The following is a 16,808-nucleotide window of genomic DNA, read 5'->3' on the forward strand; positions in this document are numbered from 1 at the left end:
ATACATATATATACACACACATATATATATATATATATATATATATATATATATATATATATATATATATATATATATATATATATATATATATATATCGTGATGTATTGGAAATTCTCGAATTGATTTATATTATTGGAAATGAGAATCTTCCTCGATAACGACATAAGCCCGTCAGATCTAAGCATATACGCTATGAGGAAATCATAATGTTCATCAAGAATAATAATAGCAATAATCACTACTGTCACACACCGGGAAAAAAGGAGGTGCGGTCCGTCTTTTGCTTCCGGCCGTCTTCACCGAAATCCATGGCGAAGTCTCCAATTCGACCTTCTCCTGCCAGTCCCCTCCGCGTCGCTGGCTTCTGGCCGGGCCTTCTGCTGCTCTGCCTCCTCGCGCCGGTCGCTCTCGCAAAGTCGTCCCTTCGCCCGATCACCGTAAGCGGCCTCCACCTGATGTACCCTTCTGTTGTTGTTGATCTCTTGCTCTGTTCACCCGATGTGGATTCGGATCTTGCCAGGACATCGAGGTCAGAGAAAAGAAGCAGGCTTGTTACGCCGACATCGAGAGGTAGCCGCTGATCGCATCTACTCTTTTTTTTTTTATCTGATCGTTTGAGAGAAGAAAAGCTGAGATGACCTAATTCTTCTCGGGTGTTTGCGGGAGAAGTGGGTTGTGGGGGTCGAGGTGCAGGTGGTCGATAATCGACAAGGAGAACTGTGCGCTGCGATGCCTTTCTCCCGTCTGCTTTCAGCTGATTTATGAGAGCGATCCGGTGAGATGAAATGGGAAAGAAAGGAAAATTTTTTATTCTTATGGTCTTAGTCTAATGTCGCTTATTTGCTGTGTTTTCGTCTAACATTTGGTATGTGTAATGTGTTACTTGGGTCAGCTGGAGGAAGGGGAGAACGACTTTGTTAGGGGGCAGGAATTCAAGTACTGCATGCGCAAGTATGACTGACCGTACACTTCTTTTTTCTTGCTCGTTGGGATTTGGGATCATCACATTTCATTTTATCTACATGAATTATGAAAGAAACATGAGAATCTGAAGCCAGCTACTTGCAACAATCTACACCTTAAGCACTAAAAAAAACCATTGTTTTTCAAATGCACATGAGCATCGGGATAGGAATAGCTTAGCTGAAGCAAGGTTTTGAGTTTCAATGTGAAACTTGTTTTGATCTGGTGGTTTAAAATTTTCAATGTGTGACTTGTACCACCAGTATGTCCCAGCACACAGGTTACATGGTATGTCAGTGTATTACAAGGTGAAGGAAAAGGAGAGGATGAGAAGCTGTAGGAGGAGGAGGTGAGGAGAAGGATGAGAAGGAGAGGGGGAGGATAGAAGAGGATGAAGAGAGCTGTTGACAGTCAACTTTTGCTGACAGCTGTCAACAACTGCCCAAAACAAAATAAAATAAAATAAAAACTAGTTTCAGATTTCAGAATGGACCGAGAGAAGCCCAATCCGGGTGCTAGTTCCTGGTTGGACTGGTACTTGCCAAATGGTATTTTATCGGTCTGGCTAGTTTTCTAAACCTTGCGCTGAAACATAAGTTTAGCATAACTAAGCTCACATTATGTTACAAATACTTGAAGCACTTAGCAGGTATTCACTCCTTTTGTGTGGCGAACCAATGTCATAAAATGTCAACTGTGTTGTTTCATTGTGAAAGATTAAACAATGGACTACATGGCCTTATACACCATTATCAGTATGTCGTGAGACTATGAAGGTTTCAGTGTGGTCTCACTAACTCGTCGAGATAACCAGTTGTTATGACCTTGGGCCTTAAAAGCCTTGTTATAGCATGACTCAGCTTGAGTTATGAGGTATAAGTGTTTTAAAATTAAGTTTCTTTTTATTCTTTTATGTGTTATTTGGGTGAACAAGAACCTCAATATCAAACACTATTTAGATGCCTCACTTGGTTTCTTTTAGAGCATACTTCTACTAGAATACAAGTAAGCATTAACTCTGCACTCTGTTTAATTTATGCATTCACATCATTATTTAAATTTCTATACTGACAAAGAAGCAATAAGCAATGGTGTCGAATTGCTTAATCCTCTTCTAGAGAAAGACTTAATTTGTTATTTTGTTTTTTGGTGAACAATCAACAAAATCTTTGTAAATGATTGTTCCCTTTCCTCGGCCCAATGTGAAGCTTTGAAGTTTTGACACTTCATGGAATCATGTACTATACATGTTCATCCAATCATCACTTGAAGTAAGATCAATCAGACAAGTGGGAGGAGTCCCTTTAAATTAAATTTGGGTGTGAAAAATGATTGTTGGGTTCCTCAAAATCCAGTTTCAAGAACCCTTAATTGTTCATAATCATGCTACTTATTCAATATGACAGCAACTTAGACATACTTTTTGAAAATGCCAACAAGAATCATGAACATAAGATACAAGTTAGTATGTTGTCTGGGACTTATGTGACATTAGGAATATATTACAATAATGATAAAAAAGGCAACTAAACATGACAAAGCCAGCCCTTGCCAACTCATTGTTTATATTAGATTCTTCTATTAAAGTTGATTCTTTGAGTTGTCAGCGGAGCATTAAAGTTTGTTAAATTAGGATGCATGTTTGATGCTATCCTGTAATATATATATATATATATATATATATATATATAGATATAGATATGTGTGTGTGTGTGTGATATAAAGATCTGTAGTGCATTTCATGTAGTGCAAGCCTTCAGATAAGCCACTTGTGTTTTCAGGTTGGGAAACAGTAAAGCAAGGTCCAATGAAACAAATATTGATGCTCTGTCACTAGTGAGGCAACACAAAGTGCTTATATCTTTGTCTGGCTAATGCTTCCTTGTCTCTTTGTTGGTTGTTTGGAACTATGTTGCATAGTCTCAGAGCAAGAATTGAAATTTGGGTCAACATTTATTGAGAACATACCTGGAATAAATGAGCAAGTATATTTACCATGATTGGATTTATGAATTGTAGGATATTTGATATCGTCATATTTCGAGTTAGGTGCAATGTGAATATATTTGGTGAGATTTGATCTGTGCCAAAATGGGAAGTGGCTACCCTTCATTGTATTGGTAGTTCTTTCAGCATGCACTGATCAATGTGCATTTCACAGGCACATTATGGCATGGGGTCGAGCTGGTGAAGATTAAATGCTTGCTACACCATCAACTACAATTCAAGTGAAGCTGAAGAAGATCTGGATGGATTATGATACCGTCATGGTTTGCAATACTGTATCATACCACTCGGTACGGGCGGCATGTATTGGTCCGATAGAGGATAGTATAGGCGGTATATTAGTATATCTTAGTGTACCATGTTGTCACGAACGGTCGTCGCGCACCCGCAACAACTTCGTTCAACGAACCGTTCGTCGCTCACACCCGCATGTACAGCTGCTTGGCAGCATGTTTTCCCATGGTTTTGGGTCATTTTGGTTGTAAATATGTAAGTTCGAACAAGCTGCAGCGTTGCAAAGCGATCGCTCACCGAACCGAGCAAAACAGCCCCAAAACAGCCCAAAACGGCTCCGTTTTCGCGTGCCGCGGGAGGTGAGCGGAGTGCTGCCTCCGCTCACCAAAATGTCAGCCATCTCAGCACCCAGGAACCCCCCGGGTGGCACATGGCTGGATGGGGCTTCGGTTATATACCGGGCGTTGAACACTCTTTCGCAAGTTCGCACGTGACCTTTACGGGAACTTGGTGTTGCGTCCGGGACCAGGTGAGCGGCTGTTTGTGGGCTTGCAGCTGTTCGTTCATCCTTGAAAGCCTTGCTTTTCCCCCTCTCCCTCTTTTCTCTTGTGCACACAAGGTGTTCGACGAATTGCTTGTAAAGCTTCCCTTTTCGCGAGACTTCGGGACTTGTCCGTTGCTCGTTCTTTCGATCTAACTTTCTTTCTCTTTTACAGGTCCTTCGGGACCTGCGAGAGGTTACAAAGTGGCTGATCCTTGCGGAGCAAGATCGCAAGGGCGAAGCGCGACTTAGGCAACGCAAGCTAAGTTCGCGTCTTTGCCGCACGGGTGACCCGCGACTTTGGCAACGCACGCTAGCTTTGAGTCTTTGGCCGCAAGGGTGCCTCACGCCTTAGGCAATTTCAGCTAAGGTCGTGACATTGTGGTATCAGAGCGGGCAAGCTCTTCGATCGAACAGCGAACGAACTTCGCAACTTCGCCATGGCAAAGCATCGTGGCGAATCAAGCAAGACGGGGCAGGCCGGACCCTTGCCCCAAGCAGCCGCAGGTGGGCTGCATGTGCACACTCGCTCTCATGCTGTTGGAGCCGCTCATGAGGATCGCGGCAGCGAACAGGATGAGCGAGAAGTTGGCAACTCTCCGCGAGCGGAGGAAGCGCAATCTGGTGCGCTAACTGGGAAAAAGAGTCATAAGGAGAGACTCACGACGGCGGAAACCCGCCTGGATGTTCTGGAAGCGAGCATGGAGGAACTCTACCATGGCCAACAAAGACTTGTTGGGGTAGAGAGCTCGCAAGAGGAAGCGGAGTCCAGGATCGACAAGGTCGAGGCCCTAGTCGACCGACTGTCCGATGACACCAAGGACTCCGTGCAGCACTTACAAGATGTTGTGGCGGAACTCACGGCGAAGGTGGCTATGCTCACAAGAACGCTAAATGCGGGAGGAGGCAACACCCGCGTTGCACCGCCACAAAACTTGAGGGCACCTGAGCCCCATGGATACGGAGGGGCCAGAGATGCCAAGGAGCTCGAGAACTTTCTGTTCGACATGGAACAATACTTCCGAGCTACGAGACCCGATTCTGAAGATACCAAAGTTTCAATAGCAACAATGTATCTGAACGGAGATGCGAAACTTTGGTGGCGAACTCGTTGGGAGGAAATCCAACAAGGTCGGTGTCGAGTCGACACATGGGAAGACTTGAAGCGGGAGTTGAGAACTCAGTTCCTACCGGAGAACACAGAGTTCGTCGCAAGAAGGAAGTTGAGACAACTCCGCCAAAGTACCACCATCCGAGACTATGTAAAGCAGTTTTCTGCGCTGATGCTGGACATACAGGACATGTCCGAGAAGGACAAGTTGTTCAGTTTCCTTGATGGTTTGAAACCATGGGCTCAGCAAGAGCTGAATAGAAGGAATGTTACCGACGTGGTCGGGGCAATTGCAGCTGCAGAAAGGCTCACCGACTTCGTTTCCTCTGAAGACCCAGCGAGAAGGAAACAATCTTCAAGCAATCGCCCTCAAAAACATTCTCGAGGGAAGGAGCTCGGGGGTGAACAAAAGAAGAAGAGCTCCCACAAAGGGCCGAACCCGAAAGGCAAGGCCTCAAAACCGGGAGGATGCTTCTTGTGCGGAGGACCGCACATGGTAAGGGAGTGCCCACAGAAACAGGCACTCAATGCGTTGACGGCATCCATCCACCCTCCCCGTTCGGACAAGGGCAAAGCTGTGGCCCTTAGCTCAAGCAGTTCAGAATCCAGCAGCGACGATGAAGAGTCGCAAGGACCCCGAATGGGAGCAATGCGTCTATTGAACGCTATGCGGGGTCAAGTGGGGGAGAACATAAAGACGAAGGCACAAAGAGCAGGAAGCAGTGATCTGATGTACGTGGACATCAAGCTGAATGGCCAAACGACCCGTGCCATGGTGGACACGGGCGCCACCCACAACTTCATAGCCGATCGTGAAGCACAACGACTTGGGTTGACATTGGAGAAGAGCCCAAGCCGAATGAAAGCGGTGAACTCGGAGGCCAGGCGAATCTCCGGGTTGGCGAAGGGTGTTCCTATCAAAATCGGGACTTGGAGCGGAAACACCAACATGATGGCCGTGCCACTGGACGACTTCCAAGTGATTCTTGGAATGGAATTTATGCACGCGGCGAAGTTGGTGCCGATGCCGTTCTTGAACTCCCTATGTATGATGGGAGGCGATGACCCCTGCGTGGTTCCCGTCTCTCGGAGAGGAACCAAGGAGCCCCAACATATTTCGGCGTTACAATTGAAGAAAGGGGTGCGAAAGGGCGAACTGACATTCGTGGCTGCTATGAAGCTAGAGCCACTCAACGAAGAAGCCATTCAAGAACCTGCTGTGGTGGCGAACGTCCTGAAGGAGTTCAAAGACGTTATGCCACCCGAGTTGCCGAAGACTCTTCCACCACGCAGAGGCGTGGATCACAGTATCGAGCTGGAGCCAGGAGTGAAGCCTCCAGCGAGACCACCCTACCGCATGCCCCCACCAGAGTTGGCAGAACTCAGAAAGCAGTTAGGTGAACTGCTAAGCGGTGGTCTCATCCGCAGCTCAAAAGCACCTTTCGGAGCTCCAGTTCTCTTCCAGAAGAAACAAGATGGGAGTCTCCGATTATGCGTCGACTACAGAGCCCTCAACAAAGTAACAGTGAAGAACAAGTATCCCATCCCGCTCATTGCGGACTTGTTCGATCAATTGGGTAAGGCGAAGTATTTCTCGAAACTCGACCTTCGGTCGGGATATTGGCAGGTGCGCATTGCTGAAGGCGACGAAGCAAAGACAACTTGCGTGACCAGATATGGAGCGTTTGAGTTCTTGGTGATGCCTTTCGGCTTAACCAACGCTCCGGCCACATTCTGTACTCTCATGAACCAGCTATTCAAGGAGTATTTGGATAAGTTTGTGGTCGTCTACTTGGACGATATCGTCGTTTACAGCCAAACGCTCGAGGAGCATGTCAAGCACCTTCGGACAATTTTCAAGGTTCTCAGGGAGAACACGTTGTTCGTAAAAAGGGAGAAATGCTACTTTGCTCAAACGGAGATCCTATTCTTGGGGCATCGAATCGGTGATGGCTCCATTCGGATGGACAAGTCGAAGGTGCAAGCAGTTGCGGAATGGCGAACTCCAAAGAAGGTGCCAGAGTTGAGATCCTTCCTTGGTTTCGTCAACTACTATCGACGCTTCATTGCCGGGTATTCGAAGCGGGCAACCCCACTGACGGAGTTGCTGAAGAAGGAGCAGCCTTGGAAGTGGTCGGACAAATGTGAGATAGCATTCCAAGACCTGAAAGCTGCTGTTCTAGAAGAACCAGTGCTCAAATTGCCAAACTATGGAGAGCCCTTTGAAGTCCATACAGATGCTTCGGACTTTGCTATTGGTGGTGTACTCATGCAAGAAGGTCATCCGGTGGCCTACGAGAGCCGCAAACTCAACGAGACCGAGAGGCGGTATCCAGTGCATGAGAAGGAGATGACAGCGGTGATCCACTGCCTACGAGTTTGGCGACACTACCTTCTTGGGTCGCGATTTGTGCTGAGGACAGACAACATCGCCCTGAGCTATTTCCAAACTCAGAAGAAACTCTCACCAAAGCAGGCACGGTGGCAGGACTTCCTGGCCGAATTCGACATGGCAATGGAATACAAGCCCGGGAAGGCGAATGTCGTGGCCGATGCACTGAGTCGGAAAGTGGAATGCGTGAATGCTGCACAACTGGAGGGCAGAGGCCAAGCAAGTCAGTTACACTCCACCTTCCTTTCCCGAATCAGAGATGGACTGTATAGTGATCCCCAGGCAGTTATCCTGATGCAGCTCATCAAAGAAGGCAAGGCACGACGATTTTGGGTCCAGGAGGGACTTGTTTACACAAAAGGGAATAGGGTTTATGTTCCCCGAGTGGACAATCTAAGGCGTGAACTCTTGAAAGAGTGTCACGATTCCCTTTGGGCTGGACACCCCGGCATTCACAGAACGTTGGCTCTCGTGGAGAGGGCCTTCTACTGGCCAAAAATGGGGATTGATGTGGAGGAGTATGTTCGAACATGCCTTACTTGCCAACAAGACAAGGCGGAGCAGCGGAAGCCGGTGGGACTTTTGGAGCCGTTGCCCGTACCAGAAAGGCCATGGGAGAGCATTTCCTTAGACTTCATATCAAGTTTGCCACCTGTAGGGGGACTTGGATCGATACTTGTGGTGGTCGATCGGTTTTCAAAGTATGCAACTTTCATTGCTGCTCCCCTACACTGTTCAGCTGAAGAGGCGGCCAGACTGATGATGAAGGGTGTAGTGAAGTATTGGGGAGTCCCACACAATATCGTTAGTGATCGAGACGCTCGGTTCCTGGGACGTTTCTGGACCGAGCTATTCAAATTGTTGGGGTCAAAGTTATACTTCTCTACAAGCCTCCACCCCCAGACGGATGGTCAGACTGAAAGAATAAATTCGCTCTTAGAGCAGTATCTCCGGCACTACGTGAGTGCCAATCAACGAGATTGGGTGAAGCTGTTGGACATCGCCCAATTCTCCTACAACTTGCAGCGGAGCTCTGCATCCAACAAGAGCCCCTTCGAAATTATCACAGGACAACAACCGTCGACTCCGCACACTATGGCAATTGGGTATACTGGGAGTAGTCCATCAGCCTACCATTTCGCAAAGGAGTGGCATCGAAATGCTGATATTGCGCGGGCTTACTTGGAGAAGGCGGCAAAACGGATGAAGAAGTGGGCAGACTTGGGAAGGCGACCACAGGAGTTCAAAGTTGGCGACTTGGTGTTGGTAAAGCTCCAACCAGCATCACTCCAATTCTTCAGGAAAAGAGTCCACAAAGGATTGGTGCGTAAGTATGAAGGGCCCTTCCCAATTATCAGCAGGGTAGGCAATGTTTCTTACAAGTTGCAGCTGCCGGCGTGGTTCAAAATTCACAACGTTCTTCACGCCAGCAACCTGAAGGCCTACCATTCAGATCCGCAAGATGCTTCTCGAAGTGTTCCAACTCGGCTACCTCCCATCACAGCCTCCTACGAGAAGCGAGTGGAAACCATTCTGGCGGATCGCAAGATAAAGCTACCCAACGGAGCGGAGCAAACAGAGTACTTGGTGAAGTGGCGAAAGCTTCCCCGAACTGAAGCCAGTTGGGAGCCTGAAGACGCCCTGCGACATGAAGAAGACGTCATCAACAACTACCAACAAGCGTCGACGAGGGCGTCGACAGTTTAAGTGGGGGAGAATGTCACGAACGGTCGTCGCGCACCCGCAACAACTTCGTTCAACGAACCGTTCGTCGCTCACACCCGCATGTACAGCTGCTTGGCAGCATGTTTTCCCATGGTTTTGGGTCATTTTGGTTGTAAATATGTAAGTTCGAACAAGCTGCAGCGTTGCAAAGCGATCGCTCACCGAACCGAGCAAAACAGCCCCAAAACAGCCCAAAACGGCTCCGTTTTCGCGTGCCGCGGGAGGTGAGCGGAGTGCTGCCTCCGCTCACCAAAATGTCAGCCATCTCAGCACCCAGGAACCCCCCGGGTGGCACATGGCTGGATGGGGCTTCGGTTATATACCGGGCGTTGAACACTCTTTCGCAAGTTCGCACGTGACCTTTACGGGAACTTGGTGTTGCGTCCGGGACCAGGTGAGCGGCTGTTTGTGGGCTTGCAGCTGTTCGTTCATCCTTGAAAGCCTTGCTTTTCCCCCTCTCCCTCTTTTCTCTTGTGCACACAAGGTGTTCGACGAATTGCTTGTAAAGCTTCCCTTTTCGCGAGACTTCGGGACTTGTCCGTTGCTCGTTCTTTCGATCTAACTTTCTTTCTCTTTTACAGGTCCTTCGGGACCTGCGAGAGGTTACAAAGTGGCTGATCCTTGCGGAGCAAGATCGCAAGGGCGAAGCGCGACTTAGGCAACGCAAGCTAAGTTCGCGTCTTTGCCGCACGGGTGACCCGCGACTTTGGCAACGCACGCTAGCTTTGAGTCTTTGGCCGCAAGGGTGCCTCACGCCTTAGGCAATTTCAGCTAAGGTCGTGACAATGTGTCGGTATGCTTGGTACTGAGTGGTACAAACCGTACCAACAGCTGATCGGTACACCGGTATGGTATGGTATTCAGAACCCTGGATACCGTAGACAAGGATTACAAAACAATGAACTCAGTTATTCCACCAATGTAGGAACTGTATTGATTCTTTTGATCAAGCTACATTAGTTAGTTATTCCCAATATAGGTGGTTGTAGTTGGATTATTAACTTTTTTGTGAGTGATAATTTCTGGTTTAATCCCCTAAATGTTCTTTTTTCATAGCAAAAAACAAATATTTTGCACCTCATGCTTGAAACTGAATCTTTCTATTGTGTTTTCCTGATTTATATAGAAGGGTGGTAACTATTTCTGTACACAAACCGATTTTCCATGTTAAGAGAGATTGAAAGATGTAGTAGTGTTGTGGCGGTTGAGTGTTCATTCATATTCCTGTTTATATGTTGGTCATTTTGCTGCTTCATGTTGCAGAGTTTCATTGGGAGAGAGCTTGGATGGAATAAGGGGAGCCTTTGACTATATGTAAGACATGACGGTACGTGGTTCAAGACCAGCCTTTTTTTTTTTTTCATTAATTTGTTTATCAGCTTCATTTTGGTCAATGTTGGATGCTTGGTGCTTTCAGTTGGTCTTCTCTTGTTTGGTTTACTGATTTTCCTCGGAAACATCAATGCCGCGAGTGGTGACTAATTGGCAAAAGTAGAATCACTTATTATGAAGCTAAAGCAGTGGATGTTAAACACATTCAGTACTTGGCATATAGAAGTGCATGCTTATACTCTTTAACTCCACAAAACTTGAAGAGTGACCAAGAAACCAGATGAGCTAATATCAGAGTAAAGTGTTGTAGATATATGCATTACATGGTTGATACTCATGTTCATTTCTGTTGCAGTATTGAGTGCATACAACTTGAGTTCTTGTATCCAGGTCTTTGATATACTGCCTGTATGATCCAATGTTGAGTCTATAGCATGAGAGAGATGAACAGTGTCATTATTCTTCAGTCCATTGGTGGTGAAACAGTGAAAAGCCAGATCCATAGCCCTTTTTAGCCAGAGATGGTGGAGCATGATGTATGAGTTACCTTCCTGGAAACCCACGTTATCCTAATTTCTGTTTTCATCGAACAAAAGCCAATCATCTTGGCTAAATTTCTGGTGGCAAAAAAGATAAAATGACACTGAAGCTAAAGCCAAACTCTTCATTTTTACCTGAAAGAGGTGGAAACTTTGTATTCCAGATCTATATAAATGTTTATTAGATAAACAAGTAATGCACATTAACATAGAATTCCCTACTTCAACTCATTATCAATACAACTAGAAATTACTTGTTGCTTGTATCTTTTGTGGCTTATGATGCTTGTCATGCTCGTGCCTTAAAAGCACTTGATCTTAAAATCTTCCTCTGTAAGCGTATCAATATTGCTATGCCTGCACCAACAGAGCTCCTTCCAGTTCTTGTATTTTCATTATACCATATTTTAGATAAACAAATAACTGATGTTGTGGGATACATTTTGCTGATTTTTTACTATTCTGTATCCAGTTAGGCTTGGTATAATTAATTAGAATTTCTTTTAACCTGGTTCTCAATATAGTTTCAGCCGAATTGTCCAAAGTAAGTTGGTATTCTGCATTGTATGCACTACGCCTGACTGTTTGCACTATGAATTTGTAGTTCCTATTTTGACCTGCTAATTTGTCTTTAGGGATGGCTGGAACGGCTGCTGCATCGAATAATAGAATTGGGAGGTGGCATGTTTGAAGAATGGCTCGAACACGTCTCAATGGTACCTGTTGAAACTTGTACCGGAGTTCATCTTGGAACGAAACTCTTGTTTGCAAATGGCAATCCAGCTTTTGACTGTGACTCTGACTGGTGTTGCTAATGAACATGGCGTGTTGCAAGAACTGTACTGACATTTTTCTGCACCCTTGCAGTACTGTTATTTGCTAGTAGTATAGGTGGATGTCCACCATCCCTTTTGCATGGTAAACATTGTGATCTAAATGAAGCTATATGCGTTGTGAGTCGATTTGACTTTGCACTGAAGAGACATGGTTTCGTTAATTCTTTAACTATGTCTATGGTGGGTTTTGATACTGGTAATTGGATCGCGTGAACTCCTAATGCTGGGTTTACAAGAGAGGAAGATGCTTTTGGATTCGTGTGTGGTCGCCCATCACATGATTAAGAGCCACAAATCTGGAATCATCTCACCTCGTGAGAATAAGATTAGCGGAATTTTAAGGATCAGACCACAAAATAAAATGATTATTTGGTTTCTCTTTTGTCAGGCTGGTCTCAGGTAAGTACACCGACGGTCTTTGCACCATCTTAAACAGTCTTGCCTTCTTCTGGATTCCGGTCACCGATGGTACGAACAGGACTGCAGAATTTGAAGGGTTTGTCGTCGGAATAAGAGGTCGTCGTTTATCGAATACGATTCCTCTGTGAACTCGCGGACGAAGCATTTCGCCACGACATAGAACACGATTAGCCTTGTAACAGCAATCTGAGGCAATCGGTTTTTGGATGCAATATCTGAATCTGTCGGTTTCAAAACCGTTCGAAATGGTAAGGATCCGACCCGACAATATATTGCCATCCCATAAAAGGCCGGGCAGCGATAACCGGGCGGCCATTGGCTACCGGTAGGAGCGGCGCACGAAGCGGCCCTCCGCCTCCTCCGCTCCCCGCATCGCCCTCCGCCCGCCCGTATAAATCCGGAAGAAGTAACTGAAGCGAGTGAGGCAGAGGGTAAGTGGGAACGAGGGAAGGGCTCGAACCATCGTTCGTCGATCGTTCGGCCCTTCTTCTTCCTCTCCAACTTCTCCTCCTCTTCCTCCTCTATTCACCCCGTTGGAAGGATCCTTGTCTCGTTCTTGTAATCATCTCATCCTTCTTCTTCTTCTTCTTCTTGAGATGTTTCTGTAACTCGTATTCACATCCCATCTGTAAACAGGTTGCACAGAATGTGACATCTGCAAGTTTCTTTATCTTCTTGAAGTTAATGTGATTTGTGTTTACATACTTTGTGTTGTGCTGTTTGCATTCCATCCTCTGCTTTGCGTTCTGCACATTCAATGATGTCACTCGATAGTGGATGGTTATGGTTTTCTGGTTTGCTGAGCATTCAGCAGAGACGAAGCTTAACTATAAGCCACTCGTAGCTTAGGGTTTGTGTGTTTTTAAGATTCGTTTGGCACAAGATCTGCTGCATAAATTTGTGCATGTAAGCCATTCGATTCTAGGTTTTGCCCTGGTGACTATAACTATTGCATTTGCTTTTCGAGGACTAGGGTCTAAAGGAAGTTCAATATCAATATTCTTCGATGAGAAGATTCAACTATTGATTGAATTGGTGTTTTTCGATTGACATTTACACATTGGATCATGTAAATCGGCACCAATTGATATTCAATTTTTATTTTTTATTTTTATAATATTGGATGGTCCAAGTTGGGGTCCGACCAAAGCACATGAAGGTAATAGGCTCATCTTGCAACTCATTGTACCTATGCAAATCATAAGCTGAAGTAACCGAGTGAACAGTACAAGTAGGTTGAGCTTGATCAGATGATCTGGCTCAACAAAAGTATGAAAACATTTGTTGAAGTTGTTCTGTTCCATGATATTACTTTGATAGTGTTTTAGCATCAATCGATAACTATGAACGCAATTTGTTATCATTTCTCCGCATCAGTGATTAACACAGCAACTCCTTTGGCAGATATAAGCAATGGCAGAAGGTGAGGATGTTCAACCTCTGGTGTGTGACAATGGGACTGGAATGGTCAAGGTACAACTACATCTACATCATATTCTGCAGTCTATCGGTGCTTATGATCCAACTTTGTTGATAGAAATGAAACTACTATTGCTTTGTTCAGAACTTATTTGCAGGAAAAAAAACATGTAGTTGACCCTAAATGGTTGGGACAGTACAACTTATTGCTATTACTGTAGTAGAATTACCTGGGATGGTTATTGTACAACTTTATATGCATCACATTCCGTAGTATATCAATGCTTAGAATCCATCTTTGTAACTGGCAATGTAATTACTTCAAAGTATTGCTTTTTAGGGAAAAATGCATATAGTTGACCTCAGACAGTTGGCACATTATCGACTTATGTTTATTATTTTGATAGAATTGCTTGGGATGGTTATGGTACAACTACATCTGCTATCACACTCTCCAATCTGTCAATGCTCATAATCCAACAGAGAATGAAATTACTTGGAAGTAATACTCTGTACGGTACTTTATTACAGGAAAAAATACATGTAGTTGTATCACGGCTTATTGTTCCTTTTGTAATGGAATTAATTGGAAGTCAGAACTATCTCACTTTACCGTCTTATCTTTTTCCTTTATTATCTCAATTTACCAACTTATCTTTTTCCTCTCTTTCTAGGCTGGATTTGCCGGCGATGATGCTCCAAGAGCTGTTTTCCCCAGCATCGTAGGCCGCCCGCGCCACACTGGTGTCATGGTGGGCATGGGTCAGAAAGATGCATATGTCGGGGACGAAGCTCAATCCAAGCGAGGCATTCTGACTCTGAAGTATCCCATCGAGCATGGCATAGTGAACAACTGGGATGACATGGAGAAGATATGGCACCACACCTTCTACAATGAGCTCCGGGTGGCCCCCGAAGAGCACCCCATCCTCCTCACCGAGGCCCCTCTCAACCCGAAAGCTAACCGTGAGAAGATGACCCAGATCATGTTTGAAACCTTCAATGCCCCTGCTATGTACGTCGCCATTCAAGCTGTTCTCTCACTTTATGCTAGTGGTCGCACAACTGGTATGTATCAGATCTTATCTCATCAACAACATCTATGCAATGAACATGCATGTTGATGATTCTCACACTCGAACTCTTGTGCAGGTATTGTGCTGGACTCAGGGGATGGTGTCAGCCACACAGTCCCAATCTACGAAGGCTACGCCCTCCCACATGCAATCCTGCGCTTGGACTTGGCCGGACGTGACCTGACCGATAACCTCATGAAGATTTTGACCGAGCGTGGCTACTCCTTCACCACCACTGCGGAGCGTGAGATCGTGAGAGACATGAAGGAAAAGCTGTCGTACATCGCTCTCGACTATGAGCAAGAGCTGGAGACTGCTAAGACCAGCTCGTCGGTGGAGAAGTCCTACGAGCTCCCCGATGGGCAGGTGATCACCATCGGCGCGGAGCGGTTCCGCTGCCCGGAGGTGCTCTTCCAGCCATCGATGATCGGGATGGAAGCTGCAGGCATTCACGAGACAACCTACAACTCCATCATGAAGTGCGATGTGGACATCAGGAAGGATCTGTATGGGAACATCGTCCTCAGTGGAGGATCCACCATGTTCACCGGAATTGCCGACAGGATGAGCAAGGAGATCACGGCATTGGCACCGAGCAGCATGAAGATCAAGGTGGTGGCTCCACCAGAGAGGAAGTACAGCGTCTGGATTGGAGGCTCCATCTTGGCATCGCTCAGCACGTTCCAACAGGTAAAGTGTTGGACCATGTCTCATCCGTGGTTCAACTAATTTACCCTCCATAAGTGAGGGGAAGTGTTAACAATATACATCAGATCATGTTTCGCCTTTGGTGATAGGGTTTCTGATTCGTGTTTAATCTTGGTTGCAGATGTGGATCGCGAAGGCGGAGTACGATGAGTCCGGCCCATCGATCGTGCACAGGAAATGCTTCTAAATGTTTGCTTCTTTTCAGCGTCAACCAGATCAAGTCAGTCAAAATCCATTGGAAGGAGTTACGTTGTTGTTGCCCAGTGGCTGACGATGATATATGGGGCACACCTGCTTGTGGAGAAGAGAAGGGTCTATTTTGTTGTGTGCTTGTTATACACGAGGCTTTGATTAAACCAGAAAGAACATGATCATAAGCTCTTCTTTCCATTGTCAATCTTGGTCTCTTCTTGAGCTGTGTCGTGAGGCTTCTGTTCCGATATTGAACACCGGGTAGACTCGGTCCTTCTCACCATGTTTCTGAGATTTCCAGAGGAGTAAATGCTTTTTCTCATGCCGATGGTTGTGATTATTGGTGCTTGTTTGTGTTTCATGTTTCTTCTTGGATCAGCAAAGAGGCACACACATCTGAATCTATTTGCTGATTCACTTCTACGCTCGATGTACCTGAATTGATTAACTTCTGCACTCGACGCAAAGGTAGATATTAAGAAATAATTCTTGACGCAATGCCACTTGAGAATCAGAATCCAAGAATTATGCTATGGTGATCAAAATAGCTTGTGATTTTAAGTGATTTAAAAAGTTTTAGACATCGACATCCCAAAATTCTCAAACATTCTAAAATATATAATATAATTAATAAATATGATTATATAACTTAAAATATGATATTAAATTCAAAAGATCTAACGTATAAAGTTATAATATTCATCTTTTAATAACAAAAATATTAAAAGACTAAAAAGCAATAAAGTTTTTACATCAAATTTAATTATTATCATAATCAATATCATCATCTTTCTTTTTCTCTCGTCCATCTTTATCAAAATATATTTTTTTCCTCTTCGACAATAGCTGCGTTTGAGGCTTCTGTGATAATTTTTTTTCTTTGTTATTTGTCTTATACATAATGTCTATAATTCTTCAACACCTAAGGATCTTGTCATATCTCCTCATATCAAACTGTCGTATTCAAATATAAACTTATTTTCGATATCTTGTAAGTTCACATCCATTTCTCCTACCAACTACTCAATTGAATCATTATTATCTTATAATGAGATTGGATCAATGTTATTTTATATATCATAACATACCTTCAATATTTGATATACTTTATATAAATAATATTATGCAATCATTGATGCTCTAATTGATTGCTTCTTTTTATGTGAATCTATCACGTCATATAATTTAAAAATATATTAATATATATTAAAAATAAAAATAAATAAATTAAAACAAAAATATTCTATAATCCTTATATGTCAAAAGACACTCCAATTTTGTTCACAACCCATAACACTATATGTCAAATG

At 44.7% G+C, this 16,808-nt stretch overlaps 2 protein-coding genes across 3 annotated transcripts; both read left to right on the forward strand.

Moving 5' to 3' along the window:
- The first annotated feature begins 210 nt into the window (after positions 1-210).
- On the forward strand, positions 211-11,826 carry LOC135671857 (uncharacterized). The gene is made up of 6 exons (XM_065180151.1): positions 211-440; positions 524-573; positions 673-778; positions 896-954; positions 10,240-10,303; positions 11,483-11,826. Exons 1-5 carry the CDS (start codon positions 312-314, stop codon positions 10,292-10,294), a joined length of 399 nt encoding a protein of 132 aa, XP_065036223.1. The 5' UTR covers positions 211-311; the 3' UTR covers positions 10,295-10,303; positions 11,483-11,826.
- Positions 11,827-12,402: 576 nt separating this feature from the next.
- Positions 12,403-15,820, forward strand: LOC103982274 (actin). 2 transcript variants are annotated; one of them, XM_009399163.3, is made up of 5 exons: positions 12,403-12,534; positions 13,508-13,576; positions 14,197-14,590; positions 14,675-15,288; positions 15,428-15,820. In XM_009399163.3, the coding sequence occupies exons 2-5, from the start codon at positions 13,517-13,519 to the stop codon at positions 15,491-15,493; spliced, it is 1,134 nt and encodes a 377-aa protein (XP_009397438.1). In that variant the 5' UTR covers positions 12,403-12,534; positions 13,508-13,516; the 3' UTR covers positions 15,494-15,820. The 2 variants fall into 2 exon arrangements, with proteins under 2 accessions (XP_009397438.1, XP_009397437.1); XM_009399162.3 differs by having other exon boundaries at positions 12,432-12,661.
- Positions 15,821-16,808: the final 988 nt, after the last annotated feature.

Source organism: Musa acuminata, chromosome BXJ1-4 (assembly GCF_036884655.1).
Source record: "Musa acuminata AAA Group cultivar baxijiao chromosome BXJ1-4, Cavendish_Baxijiao_AAA, whole genome shotgun sequence".
Taxonomy (NCBI): Eukaryota; Viridiplantae; Streptophyta; class Magnoliopsida; order Zingiberales; family Musaceae; genus Musa; species Musa acuminata.